General features: G+C 45.8%; 1 protein-coding gene across 1 annotated transcript in view; it reads left to right on the top strand.

The window, feature by feature from the left end:
* Positions 1 to 25,357, top strand: part of LOC141467220 (monocarboxylate transporter 2-like) — a 30,046-nt gene extending 4,689 nt beyond the window's left edge. Inside the window, exons 3-5 of the mRNA XM_074151669.1 lie at positions 16,389 to 16,532; positions 21,354 to 22,229; positions 25,065 to 25,357. Coding sequence (XP_074007770.1) covers positions 16,389 to 16,532; positions 21,354 to 22,229; positions 25,065 to 25,357 — 1,313 coding nt within the window. The remainder of the gene's footprint in view (positions 1 to 16,388; positions 16,533 to 21,353; positions 22,230 to 25,064) is intronic.
* Positions 25,358 to 26,650: the final 1,293 nt, after the last annotated feature.

Here is a 26,650-nt window from a genome sequence, read left to right as displayed (position 1 = left end):
TGCGTGGGCACAATCAACAGGTTTATTTTCTGATCGTGTTTCCAATGTCGTTTAGGGAGACAAGTTGTATGTGCAGCCTAAAGGGTCTAAGGGGCAGTTTTTCGGAGGTAAATTGGTGTTAGTTGGGATTTTCAAATGGGCCTGGTGCCTTCCAAATTTGTCACTAGGTTCAGCAGCGTCTTTTGACCCTTCTGGGCCTGTGGGGGACTCCAAATGCCTTTGAAAATGTGGTCTTTGACCAGTTTGGTGCTACATTCCTTTTATTTCCAGCTGGGTTTGGAGCACCTTTGCTGCTTTTCAATATAGGGCTCATTTCACTAATACGAGTGCAGGGTTACACAAAAGCCTTTATAAAGGGATGCAGTATCCTCTGTGCACCAGAGGCTGAGCTGCACGGTATCTCCCATTGCTGCATCCCCTTCCTTGGCCATGCTGCCAGCCACGGGCTGCGCTGGGGGATTTCTCTGACACTACAAACAAAATGTGGCCTTGGTCCTGTCACACAACACCTCTGTTTCCCCAGAGGCAGGGAGCACCAGCCTTGCTCCTTGTATCTGAGTGGCAAGGGGTCAGGAAAGATATTTTGAAGAGATACTGGCCTCCTTCTGCCTTGCTTTGACCCGAACCAGTAACTGTGCACCCGTCTGTGAAGTGCAGTGGTGTGACCCAGACCTGGCACGTTGCTGAGGGTACCAGTGGTGGTCCACTACCAGAAACCAGAAGATGAAAAGCTTTCTGTGGACGTCAGTGGGAAAGCCCTGAGAATAGACTGGTGTAAAACGTCTGGGTTTCAGCCAAAGGTGAGCGTGGAGTAGAGCAATAAATGAAGTAGCTGCTTGTTTATTGTGGCAGCTTATAATTATAGCAATGAGGTCGCTGGAGTCAATCATTCTTATCAGTTGCAGAGCAGTGCATATAACTTTGCTCTTTTTTTTATGATTTTGATATCACTTTCATGAGTCCATGAAAAACTTGAGCTGCCTTTGATTAAATCTGCATTGGGAGGTAGACAGGAACCACACTCTGTAATTGCAGGAAACTTCAATATTTATCCTGGCTATTAAAGCAAATCTGAAAATACTCTGTCTTTAAAAATGGATTTGTTTTTTATTCCTTAATAATGCATTGTAGTGCTTCTTGGAGAGTGCAGTTGGTAATGAAAGTAATGATGCTTTGTAAAGATTTGTGAAGTGGCAGCGGTGCTTGAATCGGAGCCTATTGTAGTCTACTCTATTGTAACCCACTGCAAAGGCTTGGTCCCACGGAGTGTAGCTCTGCAAGGGCTGAGTTCCTATTTGAGACCCCACAAATGGAGCACTTTGAGAGCAAAACCCAAGCAGCAATTTAGAGAACTCCTCCGCTCCAGCCAGTGCTGTTGTCCCAGGCCACCCCCTTGGCCTCCCTGATGGGATGCAGAGCCCAAGCCCTGGGGAGCATTGCAGCTTTGGGATAGGTTTCCCCTCGGACTTGTTATTAAATGCAGAAAAAAAGCACTTTTCCCTCAGTCCCAGCAATGTAAATAAGGAGTCTGCAGTGAAGAGGAAACAGCCAGGTTCTCTATAGGGCAAGTGGATTGCAGTGGGGGAGGGAAGCTGCCATGGGGAGGCAGGCAGAAGGACCGCTTGTCATTTTGATGCTACATAAAGGCTATTTTAAAGGGCTGGGGCAAATTATGTGGAATGTCTCTGAAGCCGTCAGGTAGGGAAAAAAGAAAAGCAGGTGCCCCATGCCTTTGGTGTGTTCAGTTGCCTACAGATGAGCATCTAGGAAGCTGCATGTTTTAGAAGTCAGTGAGGTGGCTAATGTTTGGTACCAAAGTATATGAGGTTGCTGTAAATTTCGTGGTCTGGTACTAAAATTAGGACATCACTTGTTAGGAAGGCTGTGATTGGGGCTTTAATTTAAGTGAGTGTGCTAAGTGTGTCCCGTGGAGAGCAGGGACCGCTGCTGTCCCTGATGGCTGGGTGCCTGACACATTTCTCTCTGTCTTCCCAGTAGCTCAGGGTGTCGTACAGAGCAAACCTTCTTCCTGGGGACATGCTGTTTCTCCTGCTGCGCTCAGTCTTGGGTAGGTGTTAGCTGGGGCTCAAGGCACGGTGATGATGGTGCCGTGATTCCAACTGGTTTGTAGAAGGCTGCAGAAGGTTGGACACCTTCATGCACAGTGAAGCCGTGGGAAGCCCTGCTCTGACGCAGGGAGGGTGACACCTTGATGGAGCGACCCCAGTAAGCATGTCCCTTCTGCATACTGAAGCGATATCCCATCGCCTATCCAGTAATGCTGCAGTAGACATGCCAAGGTACTTATCTGTAGGTTGTGGGCTCCCTGGCTGCCTCTGTGGGCTGTTGCCAGCTCTGCTTTGTCTTCCAACAAACACATGCTCCCCCCACCCTCTGGTATGGCAGAGATGCTTTGTGCCTGACCACAGCTGAGTGAGGAACGTGCTCTGCAGATTAACCCTGGACCTGTCAGTGCCCAAAGTTGCTCACAGGGGGGTAGCTGGGGGACTTGAGCCTCTTAGGGTGCAGGTCAGGATGATGAGCTGGCGCTGGGGCAGGTGAAATGCTGCTTGGATCGCCTCTGCCTTCTCCTGTCTGCAGACTCTCCAGCCCATTTCCTTCTCTTTGTCTCCAAGTGTTCAAGCCAGTGCTGTGTGCTCTGCACCTGGGATGATGTAGTGGACTTTTATCCCAATTAACTGAGCGCCTCCTGCCTTTTTGCAATGAGCTTTAACTTTACCCTCCCTTATGCTATTATATGGTAATATGGGGGATGATACCACTGGGCACTCTTAGACTTAATTGTAGGTGATTATACCTTTGTACCTTCCCACTTGCCTTGCAGTTGCTCAGAGTTATGTCCATTTAATAGTCCTCCCCTCCTCTGCTCTGCTCTTGGATAAGATTTATGCTCGTTTGATCATCCCTCTCTCTGGCTGAGACACCGAGTTGCTCAGTGGCTGCAGTCGGGCCTGCGGTGGGAGTTTGCAGAACATGGAGCAAATGAAACACACGTGCCCAGGAGCGTATTTAACACATCTAATTTGATTGACTGGGCATTTAACACCAGAGCGGGTTTGACTTATGAACTACCTCAGTGATTTGGAAATTCTTGTTAAAGGAACAGGGTGATGGTTCCTGTGAGCTGCCAAAGTCTCGCTCTGCTGTGGTTCCTATTCGAGCTGTTGGGATGCCCTTTGATTTACTTTGCTGAAAAACTAGAAAAAAACAGTTTAACGCTGGATTTTTGCTAATCTTTTCTGAAAGAGAAGAAATTCTAAATACGCCAAAGCAAACTTTCAACATAGTCCTGAGTAACAAGCAGAGTTACTAAACCAGGTAATTATTGCCATGGCTCCTCCATTCCTTCTCTTCTTTTCCCACACCAGTGGTGAGGCAGAACTGTCACAGCCAGGGTGGGGGTGCAGGGGTGGGTGCAGTCTACAGCCATGTGGGAACTGTGTTGGGGGCATGTCCTACGTGAGGCATCAGGCCCGTGTCCTGGGGGGCTGAAGGGGCCAAATGGTGCATTTTCTGGTGTCAGGTGTGGGCATCACAACCAGGAAAGGAAAGGGCCAAACTTGCCTCACCTCCATCCTTTCTCCCTGCTCCGCCAGCAGTAAATGGCAGTGATTTGGAAAGTGGCCACGTAGATCAAAAGCTTTCCCGAAGAGTGCACAGGCTCCGCTGTTTGCTCTGTTGGCTTCAGGGAAGGGCTGTAGTGTTGCTGTCCCCTCCCCGGTGTTGGGCCATGTCTCTGGGCTGTGCCGTGGCGCTCGGAGCCAGGACTCAGGGCAGCGAGGCCAGGCTGGGTGCTGGCATCTGAGCCCACCAGATGTCCCCCACCAGGGCTGTCCTGGCTGTCCTGCTGGGCTCCCTCCGTCCCCAGGAGCTCGGGGCAGCCACGCCACCTAGCACCTTGGCAGGGCACGGAGGGTCTGATGCTCTCACTGACAGCAGCTTTTGTTTGCAAACACCCTCAGGAAACCATCCCTCGGTTCCTTGGCGTGACTTGTTTTTAGGCTGTGCTGCTTACTGTGTGACAGAGCTTATGTTTGCATTTTGTAAATAATGCAAATGAAGCGTGTTTTCTCAAAATACTCACACGAACTCACAAATCTCCGCTGGAGTAGCTCTGTTGACTTTGACAGCGTGGATGCAGATTTACAGTGACCACCTGAGGCTTTGGCTTGTAGCACCAGAGCAGTTCCAGTTTTTCAGACTAAGACTGAAAAAGCAGCAGCCGAGACTGTTTCTGCCCTTCACTTTTTGCTTAATTCCCCTAGGAAGCTGTTTTACACCAGCCGAGGCTCTGGCAATATATATTGCAGAAGTTTTAATGTGTCTTATCCCCCAGTTTCTTAATCTGAACTAGGTTGCAGAAAACAATTCTGTCACTATAATGCAAGTAGTAAAACAGATTAGTGTGCAGTAAAGTGGATAGCCTGGACTTTATGATAGGGTACTTGTAGTTGTTGCCAGTGTTCGTGTTCAGCAATTCCACATTTCCAGTTGCAGAGGGCAAACCAGCAGGTTTGTGAGTGAAGAGCACGAGGGAACATTGCTTTTCTCTGACCAAACCCTGCAGGGTAAAACCCTCTCAATCTGATAAAAAAAGGATTTCTGTTTTGCAATGTTTCTTTTCTTTTTTTTTTTTTTCATGGGCAAAGAGCTCATTCCTTACCCCAAATGAGAAGAGTATTACAGAGCAGAGTCTTTGCCAGATGGAAAGGAAAGGAACCAGGATCTGTCCATAACGGACCAGGGGAGATGCCATCATCCTTCCCTAAAGGTGCTTTCAGCTGCACCTCAGCTGCCCGGTACCATGCTCTGGGGGTGAAGAGGACACGTCAACATTGTCAAAATGTGGAGCATCAAGGGGGCACCCATTGTGCTGCTGCGTGTCCTTGGCAGGGTTTCCTTTTGCAAAACTGCCTTCTTGGACTATGCCATGCCATGCCAACCAAAGCTCCCGAGGTCTTTCCTCATGTGCAGGGATGAGTTTTGTTCAGGGAGACAATCTTAAATAATATAATTGCAAAAACTAAAACCTTTGGCCTTCACGCCTCCTGACTTGGGCCGTAAGCCCATGTCGTGTTCACAGTACCAAACTGAGCTGCCCTTTTCCCATTTTTAAGGGTGACACATTTCAAGCTGGGCCACAGATGAGTCCGTGGAGATAACCATTACCCGGGGAAAACAGGAGGCAGTTGAGCTCCCAGGAAAGAAAAGATAAGCAATATTAATTTGCTAGTAATTTAGTTGGCCTATTCAGCATCGGGGGAAGCAGCCAAACATTCTAAAAATAAGAAATACTGATGCCACTAATTTAATAGCAGCAATGTTCTTGTAGCTGTTACGGTCTCCTCTAAGGCTATAAGAGAGGTAAGGATCGTGGGAAGAAGTAATGTCTTTTATTATGGCCAACTGTTAGAGCTTGAACAATGAGCCGGCTTTCTTGCACATGTACCGGAGTAGAGAGAATAATTTAATACTTAGGAAAGTATCTGCATTTTCAGGGATTTTTTTATGGTGACTGCATGGTCAAAATGCTCCTTCCATCATTGTAATGAAACCACAGAAGTCATCTGAGTGAAACTCAGAGACCAGATCCTGACACAGAGTCATTTCAGCTGATAAGCTTGAATAGCTGGGGCTACACCAGGAGACACCTGACCATATTTTTTTCCTCATTTTGAAGAATCTCACTCTTTCTTTTGCAATTGCTGTGCAGCTAAGCCTTGTGCATGTTTGCATACAGTTTGTAGATGTAAATTTGTGCTGCTTCTGTTGCCCCTTAATACAGAAAAAGCTAAGTTGCAGCGGGGCCATACATTGTTTTGATTCAGTATGTGGTGCAGTGGAGTCTTGGTCTCAGTCTCACTATTTGCTGCTGTAATACTCCCCCCCAAAATCCCCAGGGTGCTGTTCTTACAGATCCAAATTTCTATTAAAATTAGGGAATCACCTTCTATTTTCCAAGACAGGTGCAGAGAACCACCTTTTGCAAACACAAGAGAAATGAGAGCATTGCTCAAATAAAAGCTTTATCCCGAAGCCAGCCACCAATGTTTACTACTCTTGTTATTTATTATTGATTGTTTTGTAATTGGATGAAATGTCTCAAGATTTAATTCTGGAAATATTCCACAACTGAGACTTTTCTCCAAAGAAACTTTCTCCCAGAGCTTGTAGCTGCTTAATAGAGCATCTGCTAAAGCAGCAAGGAAGAGATTGGGAAGTTGAAAGTCGACCATTGACCTTGAACATTTAATCCAAAATTTTATAGCTGTATTTTATTACACTGCTAGCATGATAAATTGCAGTGACAGGTTTAGAAAGCACCTTACAACATGCAGTGGTGTAAAGCTATATTAATAATAAGTTTGATTCTGCAGTTTTTAACTTAATCAAAACTGCCAATGTTCTCTTCTGGTCTGGTCCAAACTTCATCAAAACCTTCTCTGCCTCCAGAAGGCCTCACCCAGGGCTCTCCACCCATCCCAAGTGCTTGCAAATAGTTGGGAAGTACCACAGCACTCAAATGGGGAAACTGAGGCACGGGAAGGGAGGTGTGGGGTTTTTTTTCAGCCAAGCAGCAAATGGGGGCAGAGCCCTGGCCAGGCCTCAGGAGGTGCAAGCTCTCTGCAAGCCAGTTTTGGCTCAGACGTTGCCTGATGGACCACAAGCGCCAGGGCAGGACGTTCCTTGGCCAGTGGAGGCTTTACTGTGTTTCCTGCTAAAAGCTTGGTGATGGGGCTGCCTGGCAAAATTGTGTCTTGTGCATTGCCCAGCCTTTTGCAGTGGATTTTCTGCGTGTGGAGTCCCAAACGGCTGGGCATCCCCCTCGCCGCGAGGAAGAGAGCTGCTTGCATGAGAACAGGTTCTCTGTGTGGAGCAGCTGATGGGGCTGTCGTCTGGTTTAAGAAATAATCTCTGCAAGGCACGAGTCCTCTCCCGGATCCTGTGCTCACGGGCTGTTGCTGCTGTTTTCATCCCCTGCTGCTGAGAAATGCTCTGCGCAGCATGCGCTGGGGGCTTTTTCTTGTTCTTTGAAAAACCCAGATCCCAAAATCTGTGAGTTCCCACACGAGCAGCATCGCTCCTAAAGAACAAAGGGGTTATCCTTGTGTGTTATGGTTGCACTATGAGCTTCCCATCATTTTCTATAACATGGGCTTAGCAGAGAAACAAAAGGGTCAGTACCTGGGCGTGGTTTGCATCCGGGATGCTCAGCCCATGTGGATGTAGTGCAGATCTGTGGAGCGCAGCTGGCTGCTTTCCTGGTCTTTCCAGGAATCCAGCACCTGTGTCCTCTGGGTCCTGTGTTGTGTCTGACCACCTTGTGGGATGCCTCAGTCACCTGAGGGTGTCCGAAATGACATGAGCATCTCCTTCATCAGCCCTTCATGCTGAGCGAGGGTTACAAGAGAGGAGAAGGAGAGGAGGGGAGGACAGACGATATTTGCAGAAATGTCAGCTCTCTCTACTTAGGTTTTTACAGTGTTGGTTCAACAAAAGTTCTCAAGTAGGGCTTTCACTAGGTTTTCCCTAGGCATGTTCTTTTCCACCTGGATGTTTTGCATAGGCTGAAATAAAAGGAATATCTCTGTTTATCCACAGTAGATACGCGGCATCCTGCCATCATGGCCCAAGCCCAGGCAGGTGCTCCTGTGTACCTGCGGCTCTGCTGCCGAGTGCTGGACTTCATCCTTTTGCTTATCATCACCACCTCTTGGAGTCCCACCAAAAGTCAATCAGCCTCCCTGTGTCATTGAAACAAGACGTCTTCCCACGCTGGGGCAGTCCCCGGGGTAGCAGCACCATTATGATCCTGGATTTTGTTAAGAAAGCCGGATGAGGAATGATTTGATTTCTGTAATGGATTGCGCTGCAGATTCATATACTTCTGACTCTCAGAGAGCGCTCAAGCCCTGCAAGGTCACCACGTATGTGCTTATATTTTTTATTTTTTTAAATAGCCCTGTTCTACTTAAGAGCGATAATAGCACTATAGGTTCAGGTGAAATATTTCTGTGTTCGTGGACTTGGTCACAAAGCTTTATCATTTCGCCCTTCATTGGAGCTAGCAAGGTCACCAGGCAGCAGTAATAGAGATGTGATAGACTTAATAAAAACTGAGATTAATAAGAACTAGGAACAAGAAAGTGAAGAGTTTTGGTTGGGGGGTTGTTAATGCTTCGCAGGCAGGTGTTAAGCCCAGAGCAAGTTATAATCCGCTCCCATGAGTGAAGTTCAAACACTGAAAGCTTCTTCCCCTGGTCAGTACAGCATGTGTGTTGTGTGCTGCTGTAGAAAGGAGTGCGAGAGCATTGATGCCAACCTGTCCCACAGCACTGCAGCTTTTCCACCCCTGGATGGCTCTCCAGCATAACCGGTCTCTTGGCCAAATTATGCAGGGCTTCCAGGAGGTGAACAAAGCCCCGTGGAGAGCATGACCAGGTAGGGGCCAATTTGCTTGTAGAGCAGCATGTTTGGACCAGCAACGAAGGGCTGCTGATCTCAGGGAAAAGGTCCTTCAGCTGCGTAGGGGACTCATGTTCTGCAGCTGGGCTTCAAGTGACAGAAGGGAAAAAAGTCTGCGGTCCTGACAAAGCAAAAGGTTAGCTATAAAAATCATGGGAAAGTAAAAAAAATGTGACATTGTGACCTTCTGAAGGCCATCAGCTGTGATCTGCTCCATGGCTGAGAGCCAAACCAGCAGCCCAGTGAGCACGGGCAGCTGCGTGCTCGGCACCTGCGACACCATCCCTTTGCAGGAGCAGTTATTTAATTGCCTAAATGCGAAGTGACACGAAGGACCTTGGCTTCAGCCCCAATTTTGGAGCTGTTGGCCTGTGGCTCCTCCATGTGCCGCAGGAGCAGCACGTGTCAGCTGTGTAATCTGGAAATTGAAATGCCCAAGCACTGATCAGATAAGATTGCTGGATAAGGAACAGGACACTTTGTCTTTCTGAAGCTTGGGCCTCATCTGCTTTGTTTTTCTTCTTTTTTTTTTTTTTTTTTTTTTTTTTTACTGCTGCTGTGGTAAGTGCGTGTATTTCTGATGGGTGGTCAGGGTCCCTGGGTTCCCAAGGACGTGCTTGGTGGGTGCAGGGGAGGGAGGGCTGCCGTGGCTTGGTTTCTGCACCAGATCATTGTACCCAGTGCCTTCTCAGCTGGAGATGGTGCCAATCCTGCCTGGGACCCAGCACCACAGAGCCCGGACTGACCAGTCTGATGACTGAGTAATGCATCTCACTGGGGTTGTGCTGAAACTGCAGCCATTGCCCCCTTTGATGTACAGACCATTTTCCTCACCGACGAGGAATCATAGAATGGTTTGGGTTGGAAGGAACCTTAAAGATCATCTAATTCCAACCCCCCTACCATCGGCAGGGACACCTCCCACTAGACCAGGCTGCCGAAAGCCCCATCCAGCCTGGCCTTGAACACCTCCAGGGATGGGGCCTCAAAGGCAGCTTCTGGTGACTGGTTAGCAGTTGAAGCTGCTATTGCATATGCTGGACTTCAGGCTCCTTATTTAAAAAGTTATTATTTGTAGTGCAAAGTAATACTATCAGAAGGTATCAGGGCAGTTTAGGGGTGGATGGGCCTTTGGAAGTTGCCCTTTGGGGTCTGGCAGAGGGGTATTTGATACCACGTCTGTCACCTGGGGCGTTTGCTTGCTGCCCCTTGTCTTCTAGCACCGGCGTGCATGGCCATCCTGTCTCCAGCAGCACTGCCTGAGGAAGAACCAGTTGTGTGTGGGCTCCTTGGCCATTGCGGGTTCAAAACAAGCCATCTGAACCAAGCAGCTGAGACTATTAATACATAATAATTATTACCAGGTACCAGCGATTCTTCTCTGGTGATCTGGAGCAGGCACATGCAGGGCTCAGTTACCATGGGTCAGCTGGTGAGCAGCAGCTCTCCAAGCCCTGGTGACAAACACTTCAGAGCATGAGCCATCCACGTCCTGGACCTTGGACTTCTCTTCTAGCAAGGCCAAAGCCTGTAAGGCTGCAGGTTTTAACCCTCTCATCCTTTACCCCCTGCCTTTGCCACTGTGATCCTTGTTTTCTCATGGCCGCTTTCGGGCCGTGCATCGTTACCGGGTGCTGATTGCTGCCGCTGATCCCCTCCGCCTCGGGAGGCTGGTGGATTCTGGCAGCGTGTTAATAACGCGGGGGCACTTGCTTTCATTTGCGAGGTAATGAGGAGGTTGCTCTGTTACAATGGGCTGGTACCCTGTTGGATAAATTACGAGGCCAAAGGCAGTGTTGTTATTCCACCGAGGGAATGAGATTATTACTGAGGAAATTGCAGGCCTGCTCCTGTCGTTGTTTTACTACTAGTTTAATAATAGACCTTGTTTTATTAGTATAAATGATTTCCCCCCCTTTCCTCCCAGCTGAGTACACTCCGCTCCTTCTTACGTCCCCAGCGACCCCACGTAGTCAACGCCAGTCATGTCGTGCTGAGTTCCTCAGTATTATCTGTGTTTTCACAGCAGTTTGGAAAATATTAACTCTTTGGGCAGTTCTTTTGGTACTGACCAATGTCCCTGTGTGCGGTAACAGCTCTTTAGAGCCACTTGCCACTGTGGAAAAGACGGAAAAGCTGAGCTGCATGTTGCAGCCCCAGTGATGAGGGCACTGGTGGTCCCAAATCTGCCAGTACTGGGGTCCATGCAGTGGACTGTTTTAAAGTGTTGCTATTTTATCACCTTCACGGCCATCAAATGGTCTTACCAGCAGACATATGATGTTTGCAGTGGCTCTGTGCCACTTTACACTGTCAGAAGGCCAGTCTTGTGAAACCTGGAAAAAACCCACATTGCATGGAAGCCTCTGGGTTATGGGGTCTGTCTTTCAGGGTCTGAGCTCTTGGCTGTTTCTCTGAGAGCCCTGCACAGAAATATTTCAGCAGAAATTCATCCAAGCTAGGTTCCCCCGAAAAGGGGGAAAACTGTTTCTCTCAGTATGAGGTTAGTTAAAATAAATTACAAACCAAACTTTACAAATACAGGAGATAGATATATATATATGGTCAGAGGTATGGGAGAGAAGAATGTTCTAGTCCTTGTTAAAAATACATTGGTGTTTTACACCAACACTGGAAGTTTTGCAGCTCATAAAAAATTCATAAGGCTTATTGAGGAAAACAGAAAGGCAATTCAGGTGTCTATTTTTTGAGCACTGTTGTACTTGCAAGAGTTTAAACCAGTCTGGATTGATATTTCTTGTTAAATGCCAACTCTGCATTATGGTCCTCTCTGGATCATAGTTCAGCAGCTCAGAAAGAATAAATGACAAGATGGCCTGGCTTTTGTGCAAGAGGAGAGAGGAGAGTCCAGGGTATTTTGCATTTTCTTTATGGTTTTACAGTCTCCTCTTCAGGGTCCTTTTCACTTCTGCAAACACAACTCAAGGTGAAAAGTAATTGGACAAGCTAACAAATGAGTTAGGGCTTGCTTTATTTCCCACTGGCGAGTTCCTGTGTTTTGCTTGCCACCAAGATCAGCTTCTTTGACATGGCCTTTCATGTACCAGCTAACAACGAATGGAAATCTGCCACAGGTATGAGAAAAGAGAGGCTTTATACAGGACAGGCACTAAACCAGCATGATTTATATGGGCTGACGATAGTACTTTACATTACATCAGTCTTCCAGGAGTGCCATGATCCCAGCAGCATCTTTAGGGGATATTAGGTGCAAATTGTTGCTCTCCAGACTGCAGAGTTTACTGCAGGCAGAACCCCCTTTATATGCACCCTGCTTTGCAAGGGATTAAGGTGTAAAACAAGGCATTTCTGAGCTGGCTTTCCTTGCTTTTACCCAGGGCTGATGGTAGCTCCACCAGAGATCGTGTCCCCTGTCAGTGCCCCGTGACCCAGGGGAGGTGCAGAGCCACAGGCACAGCTCTGAGCGAAGCCAGCAGGAGGATGAGGCTCAGCATCCTCCCTGTGTCCTCTGCTGTCTCATGTCATCCCCTCGCGATGAATGATAAATGATCCCCATAGCTGGAAGTTCATCGTGATGGAAGAAGCCACTTGCTGGGTTGTGGAAGGGGCACCTTGTTTCCTAGGGGTGGGTGGGTGGAAATGCCATCCCTTCCTGCAAAGAAGCGCCAGCACTCCTGTGTCATCAGCCTTGCCCATGTAATGTATTGGGGTGCAAGGGAGTGACTAAATTTTACTTCTAATTTCTTCATTGGAAGCTGCAATGCCACCGTGGTGGTGGGGCTGTGGGGACAGCGCTGGCTGGGTGGCACTAGCTCTGGCTGCTCTGGTCCCTGAGAAGCCATGCGCCGGGGACACACTCAGCAGCTGAGGTGGCTTTTGCTCCTTGACATGACTTTTCAGGGACTCTTGACAGCGTTTGTGTGGCTGCTTCTGCAAGGTCAAGCCAGGTAAATGGCGGCTTTCTGAGAGCTTTGCCAGCTGTTTCTCTTGCCCTGTCCTCACCTGACTCTGTAAATTAAGAGGCCAAAATCACCCCAACTCCTGTTAGCTTCTGCTGTTGGCTCGCAGGAAGGATGGATGATTTACTTCGGATGCCAGGACAGGGAGCCTGTGGTTCCTGCACCTTTGACCAGGCAGGTATTAACAAGTAAAGGTGCCTTGGGATCTAAGCTGCACACGTTGTTGCCATAATTGGTTTCTGTGTGGTAATATACAACATCTTTATTCTTTTCATGCAGACTGAATAACTGGTGAATGACAGGTCCCGCTTTTCAATTCCACCGTGTTTCCAGGGGCTGTCACACTTTTAATTTTTGCAGTAGCTGCAAGCAAAGCAGTAATCGTGTTTCCTATTTCCCACAACTGCGGTGCTGGCTTTGCTGCTCCCTCTTCTTAATTCCTTTGTCTTGACTTGAGCTATTTGATGTTTTCCGAAGCTCCCCAGAACACTGCTGTTAAACTTACCTAATGCTTGATGGCTAATCAGCCCCCCCTACGAGAGATACACTGCGGGTGGCAGAGCAGGGCAGGAGAGGTGTGTTTGGGTCTGTTGGGTGTGATGCTGATCGCTGGAGACATCCGGGCAGGGTGAAGGTGTGTCTGTGCTCCCTACGCCTGCCCATGTTGGCAGGGTTTGTGAGCTGAAGTGTGCACCTCTATGTGACATATTGCGTGCGCCGGTTTCTGCCCTGAGATGGGACAGCTTTTGAAAGGCTGCTCCGTTAAAGCCTATGGACGTTTCTGTAGGTCCAAATGACTTAAGTGGAAGTAATTTTGGGGATGTGATTTTGCATTTGCTTCAGTGCATTTGAAAGGTCTGCTCAGGACTATTACAAAACCTTCGCCCCTCTGAGCAGCATCTCAGGGAAGTTTGGTTTCCCAACCGTTTGAGACCTTGGTTCGGATTCTCTGGTGTCTCTTAAAGTGTAAGTCTAGCTGATGCTGTCCCTGTGGGTTGAGTGCTCATCATGGCCTTTTCTGTGGATTCTCCAGTGGCTGGAAATGTTTAGTCCAGATGCTCTGCTCCTGTTTTCTAACTGGCTGCACACTATCTTAGAGGTCTCTGACCCTTGGTCCTGTGTGGGTGAGGCTGGTCAGGGAGATCAAATGCTGTGGCTCACGTGTGTGTGCTGTGATCCTGTGCTCTGAGCTTCTTTAGGAAAGCAGGCTCCGTGGACTTAAGCTTTCAGGATGTGAAGGAGAAAGGTTTATGTTTCTTCTGAAGTTCATCACAGTCTCCTGTGAGCTCGGCCCAGCCCAGGCAGATAACATCTTTGAGACCACAGCTCTCCCACCTGGACTGGCAAACAAGTGGGACTGATTATCCCCCTGTAAAACTGATAACGCTGGTTACAGCAGATGAAGGCTGTGTGCTGAAGGTCATGCAGACCTGCTGTAAAGCATTGCTGAGAGATCACAAAAGACAAGAACAGGCAGCAATTGCAGTCTTGTGGCTTAACAAGTGATCGCTGGGAAGTTGGGATGTTGTGGAGGACACTGCACGTTCATGGAGGCTGCCCCAGAGGCACAGGAAGGGCGCTCTCATTTGGAAAGCCAGTGATTGGGATATGAACTTTTTCTTTCACCTATTCCAGCCTCTACCCTGGGTTGTCCCTGTAGCTGGGAAGCAGAGCAGAATGTGTCCCACCCTCAGCCCTTTCCCGTTCAACATCTGCTGTCATGGTCCAAACCCATCCTTACTGAAGGGGGAAGCCAATACGACAGCTTATGGACTGGAGTGAGAGGGATGCAGATCCTTATTCCCCTTCTCCCGAGGTGGATGCTGCAAGAGTGGGACATAAATGAGTATTTTGTTTTAGTTCTCATAGCAGGGGCTTCTCTCGCCAGGAACTGCCCTGAATCAGGGCAGGAGAACGGCCTTAGCAGAAATCCTGTGGGCTTTAAATGCTCTGCTCCATGGTACAACATCCTGTAGTTTTAGGGCTCATGTGAAAGCCCTCTTCCAGCAGGAGGGGTAATTGAAACCACATTTTCTTAGCCAAGTAATTAGATTGATTCTGGAGAAATGCGGACATGTGGAAAATTGAAAAATGGAAGAGTTGTGTGCCCTTAGGCTGCAGAGGAATGTGGTGGTGCCTTTCTGAGGAACACTGGCTCAATCTATTGAGTTATGGGACACACTGAGACCAGCTCAAGCATGATGCAAGTCCAAGTTCTGACCAGGGAAAACTCAGTGAGAAAGGGGTCCCTTTCCTGCTGTGCTGATTTGACATATGGATCTCTTTCCCTAGAACTTCTCATTGAATTCTGTAGTGCTCTGTGCAGCAAAAGGATGCAGGCATGTGAATCCAGTTACAGGATTAGGAGAAAAAAAAAACCCTCTTCATGTAATTATGCACTCACAGAAATTTTAATTGGGTGCTACATTCGATGAGGCCAGTTCGCAGATCACTCAGTGATAGAGATGCTGTTAAAACTGTGCTTGTGTATATTTAATTTACGAGTGGTTTGACCTTAGACATCTTGTGGAAAGTATTTTGCGTGTTACAGATGTAGCAATGGACTTCATTCCCTAGATTAAACCAGTCATGCCGACTGTTTTTTATTCTTGCACATTATAACAGCTGAAAACTTGTTTGGAAACTGTCAGCTGTGCTGAGGGTTGGGGTTTTGGGGTCTAGCTTCTGTGCTCAAGCACACCATGGTTTGCTGGGTCTGAAAAGAGCTCTGGCACTATTTCTGGCTGATATTATTTAAGCAAAGATAAATATCCTACCAAGTGGCTCTGCGGTGAGGTAGATCCCACAGTCAAACTCTTGAGAGATGCCTGTAAGGTTAAAATACCTGTTTCCAGTAATCTGTATGTGGACGGTGTGGGCTGTTCATAATGCCAGGAATACAGGCAGACAAACAGGCGCACTGGGCTGTGTGCTGAGTAGCCAGCAACAGCCAGGTCAGATAACGTACTCAATGCTGCCTGTATCCCCCACCTCATTTCCAGCATCATTTTTGCAGCATTGTCGTTCGGGGTTTTTGAGTAACGCAGAATCTTTTCCTTACATCTCATAGCTTGACTTCTGGACTGATCTTTCCTGCTCAGTTCGTTTTCTCTAGTTCTGACTTCTCAGCCTGATTGAACATCAGAGTTGGCTTTGCTTTGGGAAAGGGGCTGGTCCCGAGACCTTCAAAGTCCCTCCGACATATGTTATTCTGTGATTCTGATTTTTACTGGTTCTCCAGCTAGTTGAGACTATTATACACAAGACCTCCCTTCTTTCCTCCTCCACCCAAAGCTGCTGGCATGGTCCACTTCCTCAGATTTCAATGCTTCCTTTCAGTGCGCGCAGTCTTTGTTAATCCATTTCCCTCTTTCATAATTTTGCACTTTTCTGAACCACCTCTTTACATAAATGCAAGACCAAACTGGTTCTTTTGAGCTCTGGCTAATCCGTCATCCCAAACTGTTTCTACCTACATAGACTGCTATTAATATTTAATTAACAACTGTTCTGCTAAAGCTTCCCTCCTGGTCAGCAGTATCGGAATTACATTAAATAGAGGCATTCAAAATGTAACAGTATTCATATCAGCCTCGTAATATGAGCCAGTGCTTTGTGTGTATGGTTCAGCATCATCATAAATCAAGAAGTGCCTACGTTGGGATCACGTGTTCACCTGATCTGTTGCCGCTGTTTGCATTCTCTGATGACACTTTAAAGTCCTGGGGGCAGGAGCTGTCACCAACCACACAGCCCCCGTGCGGCATGGGACATGCTGCCATCTCCACACAGTGCGGATCATCTTTCTCCCTTTTTCCATTTTCTTCCTGAAGTCCCCTTAGAAGCTGTCAGCAGCACCGCAGGGGCGTTAATATGGCAGAGTTTTACCTGCTTTGTGTCAAACATGCCCTTCTGTCAGAAGATACTTTCCTCAAGGAACATTTTCCACTCTTTCCCCAGGTCCCATTAGCAGTATTCTAGTGAACCGCTATGGCAGCCGCCCCGTGGTTATGTTTGGAGGCCTGCTGTGTGGCATTGGGATGGTCTCAGCCGCCTTCTGCACCAGCATCCTGCAGCTCTACATCTGTGTGGGCTTCATTACAGGTAAGAAGAAAGCGTCTCCTTTCCACTTGGGCTTGGGGTTCACTTCTGATGGCTTGAGGTGTCCACACTTGGGCACCTCAGCTGAACACAATGGGAACCTGGTGGGATAAAAAGCTGGTGGGACAAGGGCCCTCCCTTGTTTAACTGGTCCAGATTAACTTTAGCAAAGAGCGTATTCCCCACTAAGTGCTGCCTTCCTGGCTGAACCTCGCGTGCGGGATCTTAGCAGGGGACGTGCTCTTTGCAGATGAGTGCTCTTGGCCAGAGGCACTGGTGAGGGTGGCCACCAGCACCCTCAGCTCCTGCTGAAGTAAACACGGGTTGACTGTGCTCTGCTCTGGGCAAGGCAAGCCCTTCAAGATACAAGTGCGACTATGAAGAAAGCACCTGTGTTCCTATAGAACTGTGCATAATATTTCCTCTATGAGATATATGAAATTAGATTCGGTTTACTTGCCCTTTGCTTGCTTGTGAGGTTAGGAGGTCCTTTATCTGAAAATAATGACCACTAGAGTTGACTGAAATTGTATAATATTCTCCATATTGAGAAAAAAAATATCTGTATTTCCTTATTGAAGTTATAATTTGAGTTTTCTGTATTGAAATATGAACTTCCTTATCAGAAACTCAAATAGGAGAAGGCATAGGCTCAGTCCAGCATCTTTAAAGCCTGCAGGTGCTGGGTTATTGCTTTTAAAAGTAGATGAATTAGAGTTCTCCACCTGTGTGACTATAGATGCTTAATTGTAAGCATTTTTGTTTGATTATTTTGGCTAAGGTTTCTTCCAGTGCAGCTAGGACATCTGCCTGAAAACATGACACAATGAGTTCAAAATTGGCTTTTGAGGTTGCAAGGTGTATGTTTTAATGAATGTTCCCTATCTCTCTGCAGCCACGTTAAGTGTTGCTGCTTTCTGAGCACGAAAAGCGCGAGCTCAACATTTAAAATCAATAAAACCAGCCACTAGCAAAGTAAATTGGGACAGAAAGTTTGTCACCCTGTTCTCCTACCCCAATATTGCTTCGTTAGGTCTGTACAGTAGTGAATAAATCCCCATGTAGGATTCCCTCTTTTAAACCTTACTCTTTCTAAGCAGAGTCACTGTAGTTAGATGAAACTGTGTTATTACTGACTACATAAGTCTTGCAGATTCCTTGAAAGAGATTCTAGAAACAAAGCAATGAGAAATAAAAATAACTAATGTCTCCCATGGATAAATTCAATATTTATCGATGCATAAGCTTGCATCATTCCTTGCTAAACAAATGTCCTCTAGCAAGTTGACTAATGCTGGATTAGCACAAGAAAACCATAAATCCTTTGCTAAAAATATATGCATTTTGGTGAGCAGAAGGGCTCAGAGAAGGAACAGTGCTGTAGGAAGGCAGCGACTCCTGTTTTCAAAGGTACTTGTCTAAAAACATGCCAGGAAGCAATTTTGTGCCTGACCCTAATGGGCCTAGAGTTTATGAAGACCCTGCTCTTTTTTGGTTGAAATCTGGTCCATTGCCTGTCACAGAGTTGGTAGTATGAGCTGTGCTCGATGTACACATGTAACCCTCGTGCCAGTGACAGGATACAGGGGCAAAGCTGCCCCCCCGTCTCCCTCATCTTTAATGATGTGATGGTTCCTCAGAGCAAAGCACATTTTTTTGTTGTGTACATCTTTCCCTCCCGCTCACCAAATGAGGGCAGCTGTATGGATGAGGTCTTAGCTAATAACCCATCATTTCCAGGCACGGTGCGTACGTGCTGGGGAAGGAATATTAATTTGACAGAGAAGGGAAGATGCTCATAACCCTGCTAACATGCTCGATGCCTCTAATTACGCTTGAAGTGCTTTCACTGCTCAGGCCTAACATGGAAGCATTCAAGGGCAATTATGGAGCTGCCCGCTCATCACACGGCTGCGACAGCGTTGCTGTACGAGGAGAGAGACTTCTGTAAAGGCGATTTGCAGTGGCTGTGAAACAACCTGTAAACATCACACTCTAGACTCCTTCCTACTACCCTGAAAGGAAACAGACTGACGTAAAAGACCATGTTCCTGTAATGCGCAGGGATGGAGATAAAAACAAGGTAGTTGGTACTAGGAGGTTCCTGCTACAGTCCTGTGCCTTCGGCATATTAATAGAAATCTCTTCAGGGGAGCAGGAAGTATCTGTTTACGATGGAGGTATTAGACACGGCAATCTCAGTTGCTTTCTTGATTATGTCTTTTCCCATTTGCATGCAGAGCAGGGACTGCACTCCGCTGGCGGAGGCAGCTCTGAACCAGCTCTGTCCTTGATGGCACCGAGCTGTGGGCTGCATGAGGCCCATTGCATACACTGTAAAACCCATATTCTCTTCCTGACTTGTTTCCCTGTAGCGCTTAGAAAAAGAGATGGGGCTTGCAAGCTGTCAGCCTGGATAGATGCCAGCCTGGATGCGTTAAACAGGTGTTTAGGCATGCAACCTCTTCTCCAAGTCTGAGGTAGTAGCAGCAAATTTCAAAGCTAAATACAATGCAATAATGACGGCTCAGAGTTTAGTTCAACCTGTACCAGTTAGACCACCATGAAATAAAATGGGATCTAGGGTGAAGCACGTTGACTAACGAGACTAGAGTCTTTCCCTCAGCCGTAAATCTTGAACATTGAAATACCTGGTAGGATCTTCCTTTGCTAAGTAAAAATGAGATCAATAGCTACACAGCTTACTGCTGTAGCACCACTTATTTCCTTCTAATACGAGGGAGATGTATTTAATCTACAGAAGGACGCTCCTTCTGGCATGAGCTTGCTTCTGCTTATGCAACACCACCGATAGGCCTCTCTGTCATATCCCTGGGGAGAAAATGTGGTTATTTGAGTAACAGTTCCAGCCATGGAAAAGCTGCTGTAGTTTCTGAAAACTGGAATAAAATGGATATAAATATTTCCAACTAAAGTCAGCCAAAAGCTTAAAGTAAATTGAAATTCCAGTCAGTCAATTTGAAACTCTCCAAATTTAATTAATGGGAAGAGCATGAGGTAATATTAAATTAGATTTGTCTGACTGGCAAATTAATGTTCACGTAATAAAAAAATTTGAGTTGATTATTGGTTAAGTGGGTAGCTGGCATCCAGTCTGATTTTCCTTCTCCGCACAACACGTGGTAGGACCCTACCAAAAATGATTCTGTGGAAATGATGGTTCAATTGCTGCCCTTACCTGCCAGCCTGGGAAATACAGAGTTAAAGCAAACTCTAATTCACTGTGTTGCATCTTCTTAGGTGAAAGAAGGTGCATTCCTATATCTGAGCACCATCAAGGGTGTTCTTTAACCCTGGCTGTGTTTTGCCTCCATGGTTCTCAGGTCAGTCCTCTCATGGGAGTGAATTTGGCCCCTTATGCACTATGAGCAGACTGTACTTCCCAAACACATGCCCTACCAAATATACGGGCTATCTAGAAACATTCATGCTGAGAATGTGTTTCATATCAAGGCTAATTTTAATATGTTGCCATTTCAATTTGTTTTTAATGTTGTAAACTTCCAAGTAATTTAAAAAAAAAACCGAATTGTAGACTTGGCAAAAATTGTAATTTTGTAAAACCATTCAAACTGAAGCTATCCAACATCAGTTGAATTCTGCTGCATCAGTTGGATTCTACTCTATCAGTGACTAATGATAGTGTTCCTTAATTAATTTTGAGGACCTTGACCTTTCTAAATTCTCTTCTGTAAAGCAATATGCCTAATTATGTACTGCACAGTTAAACAAACTAATTATATAGACTAATGAACAAGAAAAAAATCTGCATGACCCTATTTTCAGGATTCATGTTCTCTGGTATAATCACTTCAAGGATTAAATTTCTGTTTTGTTCTATCGTGGCTCATTCTTTCCTGGATGATAGGGTGGAAAATATGTGGCAAGATTTTTAAATGTCATTTTGACGGACTTCTGAAAATTTAACTTTTTAAGGAAATACTGCTCATCATAGAAATGTTTGAAAAGAAGACAGTATATATTAGTGCTCTCAAACAGAACCACAGAGTTGAGACCATCACAGCATTTGGTGTCTCTGCCCTCAGATTTTGCTTGTGCAAGAGAAGCTGGCTAGCTGAATTAGCAAGGCAGATTTATAATACCATTTATATATCTAAATGCAGTATAAATAAATTTTAATTAAAAGAAACACTCTAGGGTCCTGTTTAATTAGCATCCTCAATAGCTGTTTTGCTGTGTACTTGCAGACCTCTTCATCTTTTGCATCAGACCTGAATTGCTCACACCACCAAATTAGTAGCGGCTGAGGAGGGTGATGTTATTTTCTGTGCAGGACTGTCAGCCCAGTAGCAGTGTTGGGTTCCCACCTCCCATGGAAGGGGGTGCCAGCCCCAGCCACACGTGAGAAGTATGTGCTTCGATGGTTAGCACTGTTCAAGCCAGAACAACCTTCCTCAGACTGGGAGTTGTCATTTTTTTTAATAGAGCCGTTCTCTCCTCCAACAAGGCTGCTGTGTCAGGACAAAACCAGCCAGCATTCAGTAAGGGTATAGTTTCAATTTGTTCTGGTGCAAACTCTGTGCTAGGTTTGCCACACGAGAGATTTGCAGTACAAAAGTAAAGGGCGTTCTCTGACTGAAAGTGTCTCTCTGGGGTCTGGTTACCCCAATGCAGCAGCCAGAAGCGTAGGGATATCTTGAGCAAAGTTTGCATCCGGGCTATCATGTTGAAGAGCCACCAGTGGACCAATTATCCATAAATATGCCTTAAACAGTGAGCTGAGGGTAAATGGGTCTCAAATCTTCCTTTGTCTATCATCTCAACTATTTTTCTCTGTTCCAGGATTTGGCCTTGCTCTCAACCTCCAGCCATCAGTGATAATCATAGGGAAATACTTTTTGAAGAGAAGACCCATCGCGAATGGCCTTGCTATGGCGGGGAGCCCCGTGATGCTTTGCACCCTGGCTCCTCTCAACCAGTTCCTTTTTGACAATTTTGGCTGGAGGGGCAGCTTTTTAATTCTTGGGGCAATTCTATTAAACTGCTGTGTGGCAGGAGCTCTCTTCAGACCCATAGGGGCAGCCACAGCATCAGTCAAAACCCAGGCAATTGAAGAAGGGAAGGCTGCACTGAAAGAAGAGGTCACTAAGGATGCCATGGAAATGAGTAGTCCCGTGAACATCCCCACGGAGACCAAAACAGAAGAGGAAGGAGGAAAGGACTGTTGTGAAAAAATCAATCAGTACCTTGATTTTTCCCTCTTTAAGCACAGAGGATTCTTGATTTACCTGATCGGAAATGTGCTCATGTTCCTGGGATTTTTTGCCCCCATTGTTTTTTTGGCACCCTATGCAAAGCACATCGGCATCGATGAATATTCAGCTGCTTTCCTCCTTTCGATCCTTGCTATCGTGGACATGATTGCCCGACCTACCACTGGCATCGTTGCAAACAGCAAGTGGGTGAGGCCACGGATTCAATACTTTTTCAGCTTCTCCATTGCTTTCAACGGCACCTGCCACCTTCTGTGCCCGCTGGCTTCTGGCTACACGGGGCTCGTCGTCTACTCCGTCTTTTTTGGCTTGGCCTTTGGCATGGTTTGTGCCATGCTCTTTGAAACGCTCATGGACCTCGTGGGAGCCGCCCGGTTCACAAGCGCTGTTGGCCTGGTCACCATTGCGGAGTGCTGCACGATATTGCTGGGACCACCTATTGGAGGTGAGTGTATTTTCTTCCTCTGCTTCCAATGGGTTGTCAATTATATTTAGCCTCTTGCAAGCACATGTTGTAAGAATTGATTCCAATTGTCTTTTCTCTGCTTCCCACTCACCATTTTTCCACTAGTAATTGGAGGGGGAAGGCAGGTCCTAGGTATCTCCTCCAGCATTTCCTCTTTGCTCCTTTCTGTGTAGTCCTCTAGTTGAAGTCAACAGTTTGGAGAGTGATCTTTCAGTCCCTGATCCCTTAAACACTTGAACTGAACTTACAGAGTGGGACTTCTTGCAACACCAAGAACCTTGCACTTCAGATGATGACTCCTGGAGACTCCTCCTGTCGCAAAAGGCTGGACTCCACCACAATTTAAGCTCAGTAAAACACAACAGTTCTATGAAATCCTCTTGTTGACTCAAACCTAGTAGCCTTCGTACTTGTCTCTAAGGCTCTGAGTACTTCAACTTACGGATTTCAGTCATAGTGCATCGGGTAGATTCAAGGCTGTTCTGAAAATAAAAAAAAAAATGTTTACTTTGGATAGTATGATTTGAAATATCAAAAGGCAGAGACCCTCAAATGTCCATGCTGACAATATTGAACCTCTGGCAGGACTTACAGTCATCTGAAGATAAGTGGGAACAGTGATTCTGCTTCTTACCCTCTATAGGATGTGCTCACTTCTTTTTCTACAAGGAACACACTGTGTCTGGAGGACACCATATTTGAATCTGGCATCTTATAAAATCTGAGTTGGCCATGAATTAAATGACTTTATAGGTGACATCCTCGCAGTGCACAGATACCATCCTATCTATGTGCCCTGTCCTACAATTTGCATTTCACCTGTGTGCAAGCTTGAATAGCTGATTTGGAAACTGGTCACCTCTAAGTATGCTAAAATGTTTAATTAGGCTTTGTGTGCTGTCTTTTTTTGGATGTATAAAAGTTGAACTGTGCTAATTCTTTTGATATGCCAGTATCACAATAAATTTAAAGAATGCACAGAAAGAAGGCAGTTTAAACCCATTTCCTGGATTCAAAACTGAGATCTGGCTAATACTCTGTATGGCACATCTTGCAGAGCCATTTAATTCTTCATATTACCATGTAGCTCATACAGTGTGGCAGAAGCAGCTGTATCCTCTTGCAGTCTTACAGATTCATTATTTAATTAATGACAAACAAAAGAAAATACAATTTTAAAATTACCATTTTCTGAATGATATAATTTTCTGTGTGGAAGATTAAGTTAATGACCAGAGACTGCTAATGAGGCTAAAACTGTTCTATGTAATAATCAGTAATATTAGTTTTGTAGGGTTTTCCCCACCATTTTAATAAGCAGCAAATTTATCGGTTCTTTGGCATTTTAATAACCTACTGCAGGGTTCTGCTTTAATGAACTAAGTAAATTGTTCCCAGTGTGTTTTATGACTTTATCTTATTCTCAAAGGAAAAGAGGCAAGACTATCCTACTATTGAATTTTCCAATACTCTACTCATTAAAACTCTCATTGAAACCTATTTAGGAGACCTCTAGGTGATCCTGATTAGTAGAAAAGAAAAAATTGTTGTAATTAGCATTTGGTTGATGTTTCACCAGTAACATGAAAAACACAGTGCATTGAAAATAGTGTACCAAAACCGCATCTAGGCATGATTCAGGAAGAACTGTTGAGCAAAACCAGTTAAAAATTATTAGTTTTGTGATCAAGGAATCTATTTGGTGGCCATAAAATCCCTTGTTAGTGTAATGTAGTGGGATAATTAATCATCAGCTTTTCAACATTAGGGGGTCAGTCAGGAAGTAATTAAAGGTCCCTCTTTTTAAGGAGGAGAACATATTCCAAAAAGTCAGAGAGCTAATGGATGACGGGCCGGTTTCAAGGAGGACTATCTGTGCTGTGAAGGCCAGGTTAGGAGTGGGTCTTACTTTAATTAGGGATTGGGATGTTAAGAATGGTCTGTGTTGCACCAGTAAATGGGAATTAATGCTCAGGATCATAATCCCAATAAGATTTGCATTACATTTTGACATAATGGAGAACACTGACATTTCAATTAAGCCGTTTCCCTTCAATTACTCTCTAACTCTGTAGCAGAGGCATTAACCTTTGAGAAGAACCTGTCACATTTGTCTTGGCATTGAAATTATCTGACATTGACAGCATCATCTTTGCTTTCCCTGGAACTAATGTTTTCCAGTTCCACGCAGTGCCCTTTCATCTTTAGATCACGAGTGTAAATGCAGAAAGGGCAGCTGTGACCAAAAGCTGAGTCCCCTCTAACGCTGATGAATGACCCGTGAAGGAATAAATTGGAGGGTCTTTGTCAAGAGTCTGAGACGAGACCCAGTGGCCAGGTGCCATCTCACAAAAGTCTTCCCAAACGCTGCTGCTTTTGTTGGCAGCCTGAGGACTACCAAGTCAGACGGACATCCTTGTAGTTGATCATTGAAGTCGATGGAAAGACTCTCTGCAGACTCTGAGGACTCTCTGCAGAGCAGAGGACTTAATTTCTGCCTGGAAAAAGTAGGTGTGCCTGAAAAGTCTAGACTTTGCAATGTAGGTTCTTTGTCCCTTTCTACTTAACTGTACATGTTATTGGTAGTATTACCTATATCAACGTTAACTACCCACGGGCTATATAGTGGAACATGTGTGGAGTATTTGCAGGATCAGAGTATTTGTAGAACAGATCAGAAGTCCAGAAAGTGTCTTATTTTATCCTAAAGCCACAAGGTTGTCCTTTTATATTTAGGATCTGAAAACACAATATTCCTGCCTTCGTCTCCAAGTTTCTTTTTTTTTTTCTTTTTTCTTAATACATGTTTTACAGGAACTCTAATCGATACTTTTGGGGACTATAAATATATGTTCATTAAATGTGGAGCTGTGATGGTCCTGGCAGGAACCTTCCTGTTCATCATGAATTACTATAATTATCGTATGCTTGCCAAGGAGGAGAAGGAAAGAAAGGCAAAAGAAGAAGATCCTAAATCTGTAAGGACAGAAAATGAAGGCAGAAATAACTGGAACAAAGAAACTGCACAGGATGGGCCTGAGCTGGAACCTTTGAGAGAGGAACAAGAAGGACTAAAGAAGGAAGTGAATGGCACAAATGAAGTTTAAACCTGTTCCCGTGGGCTGAATGGAAAATTACTTCTGGGTGCTTAAGTGGACACCAGCTGTGAAATCACACTAGGTTTTTAAATTTTGCTCTATGCTCTGCCATGTGCATCCTCTTCTATGTTGTAGGAGAAGACTAGAACAGAAACAAGTCTAGTTTCTTATAAAGTGCTGGGACACAGTGCAGTATCCATTTGCATACCAAAGGTCCTGCAATGTTTTTGTTTAGATATTTCCCATTTCCCGGAGGGACCGAGTAAGGGTGTAACTGACACCCCACTTTTATTCCCTGTACTGCAGCTCTAAGTGAAAAGGCCAGTGGCTATCAGAGTCAATGCAGAGCCCTTCCAGCAGCCTGAACAGGCTTTGCATTGAGTACCGTGGTGGCTGGATCTTCTCACCATGCAGTCAAAACTCTTTGGCTCTCGTTGACTGCCATGTCAGAATTATCCCAGGGATTTGGTGCTGCCTTCTACTGGCAGCTGCACTGCGACTTGCACCTCTGTCTCATGGAAATATAAAATAGACCTTACGCTCATCTAAATTACCACAGGAGAGAGGTTCTTGAACAGAACAAGGGCAGTACAAGCCTGTGTGTGAAGTGGCAGCAAGGCAGCCTGTCTTTGTGTCCGGAGCGTGCTAGGAAGGAACTAACATGGGGTGGCTCATCATGGCAGAACCAGGGACTTTCTCAGGGACCTCTGCATTTAGCAAAATGCTTTGAGAAAGGTGACATTATGCAAGGGGCAGCACGAGGCTGACATGCTGCAGCAGTCCTTCTTCCAGGTCCCTTGTCTGTGTGGGGCAGAAATTTAGTCTCAAAGGGCTTAAACTTTGACTTACATTTGAACAGCGCAAATTCTTTAAAATTTTCCCTAGGGGGTTACACAGTCCTTATTATCCAATATCTGAGCGCCTTACTGTTTTTAGCATGCTTTGTCTTTACAACACCCTGGTGAGGCAGTAAGTGTTGTTACTGCTAATTAATTGTACAAATGAAGAACTGAAGCATAGAGGAGCTATGGGCATCATTGCATCAGTGAATAGAGCTTAGGCATGCCAGACCTAAAGGGGGATCCACTGCCCTGAGTTGGGCGCCTCGGCCACCTACGTGAAGGACAACATCGGCAGCTGAGGAGAGAAGCTGAAAGCCTGGCTGCTGAGCACAGGTATCCCCCTGCTAGAAAGTAGGAAATACCATGGATAGTCATGCGTTAAGCCACAGCCCTTTCTGCAGTGCAGCCTGCTTACTCTGTGCTTCGTACTACTCAGGATTCATGATTTTAAACACTGTCT

This window comes from Numenius arquata, chromosome 8, assembly GCF_964106895.1.
Source record: "Numenius arquata chromosome 8, bNumArq3.hap1.1, whole genome shotgun sequence".
NCBI classification, from domain to species: domain Eukaryota; kingdom Metazoa; phylum Chordata; class Aves; order Charadriiformes; family Scolopacidae; genus Numenius; species Numenius arquata.
Note: the sequence above shows the minus strand (reverse complement) of the source record. Positions and strands in the feature narration are given on the sequence as shown.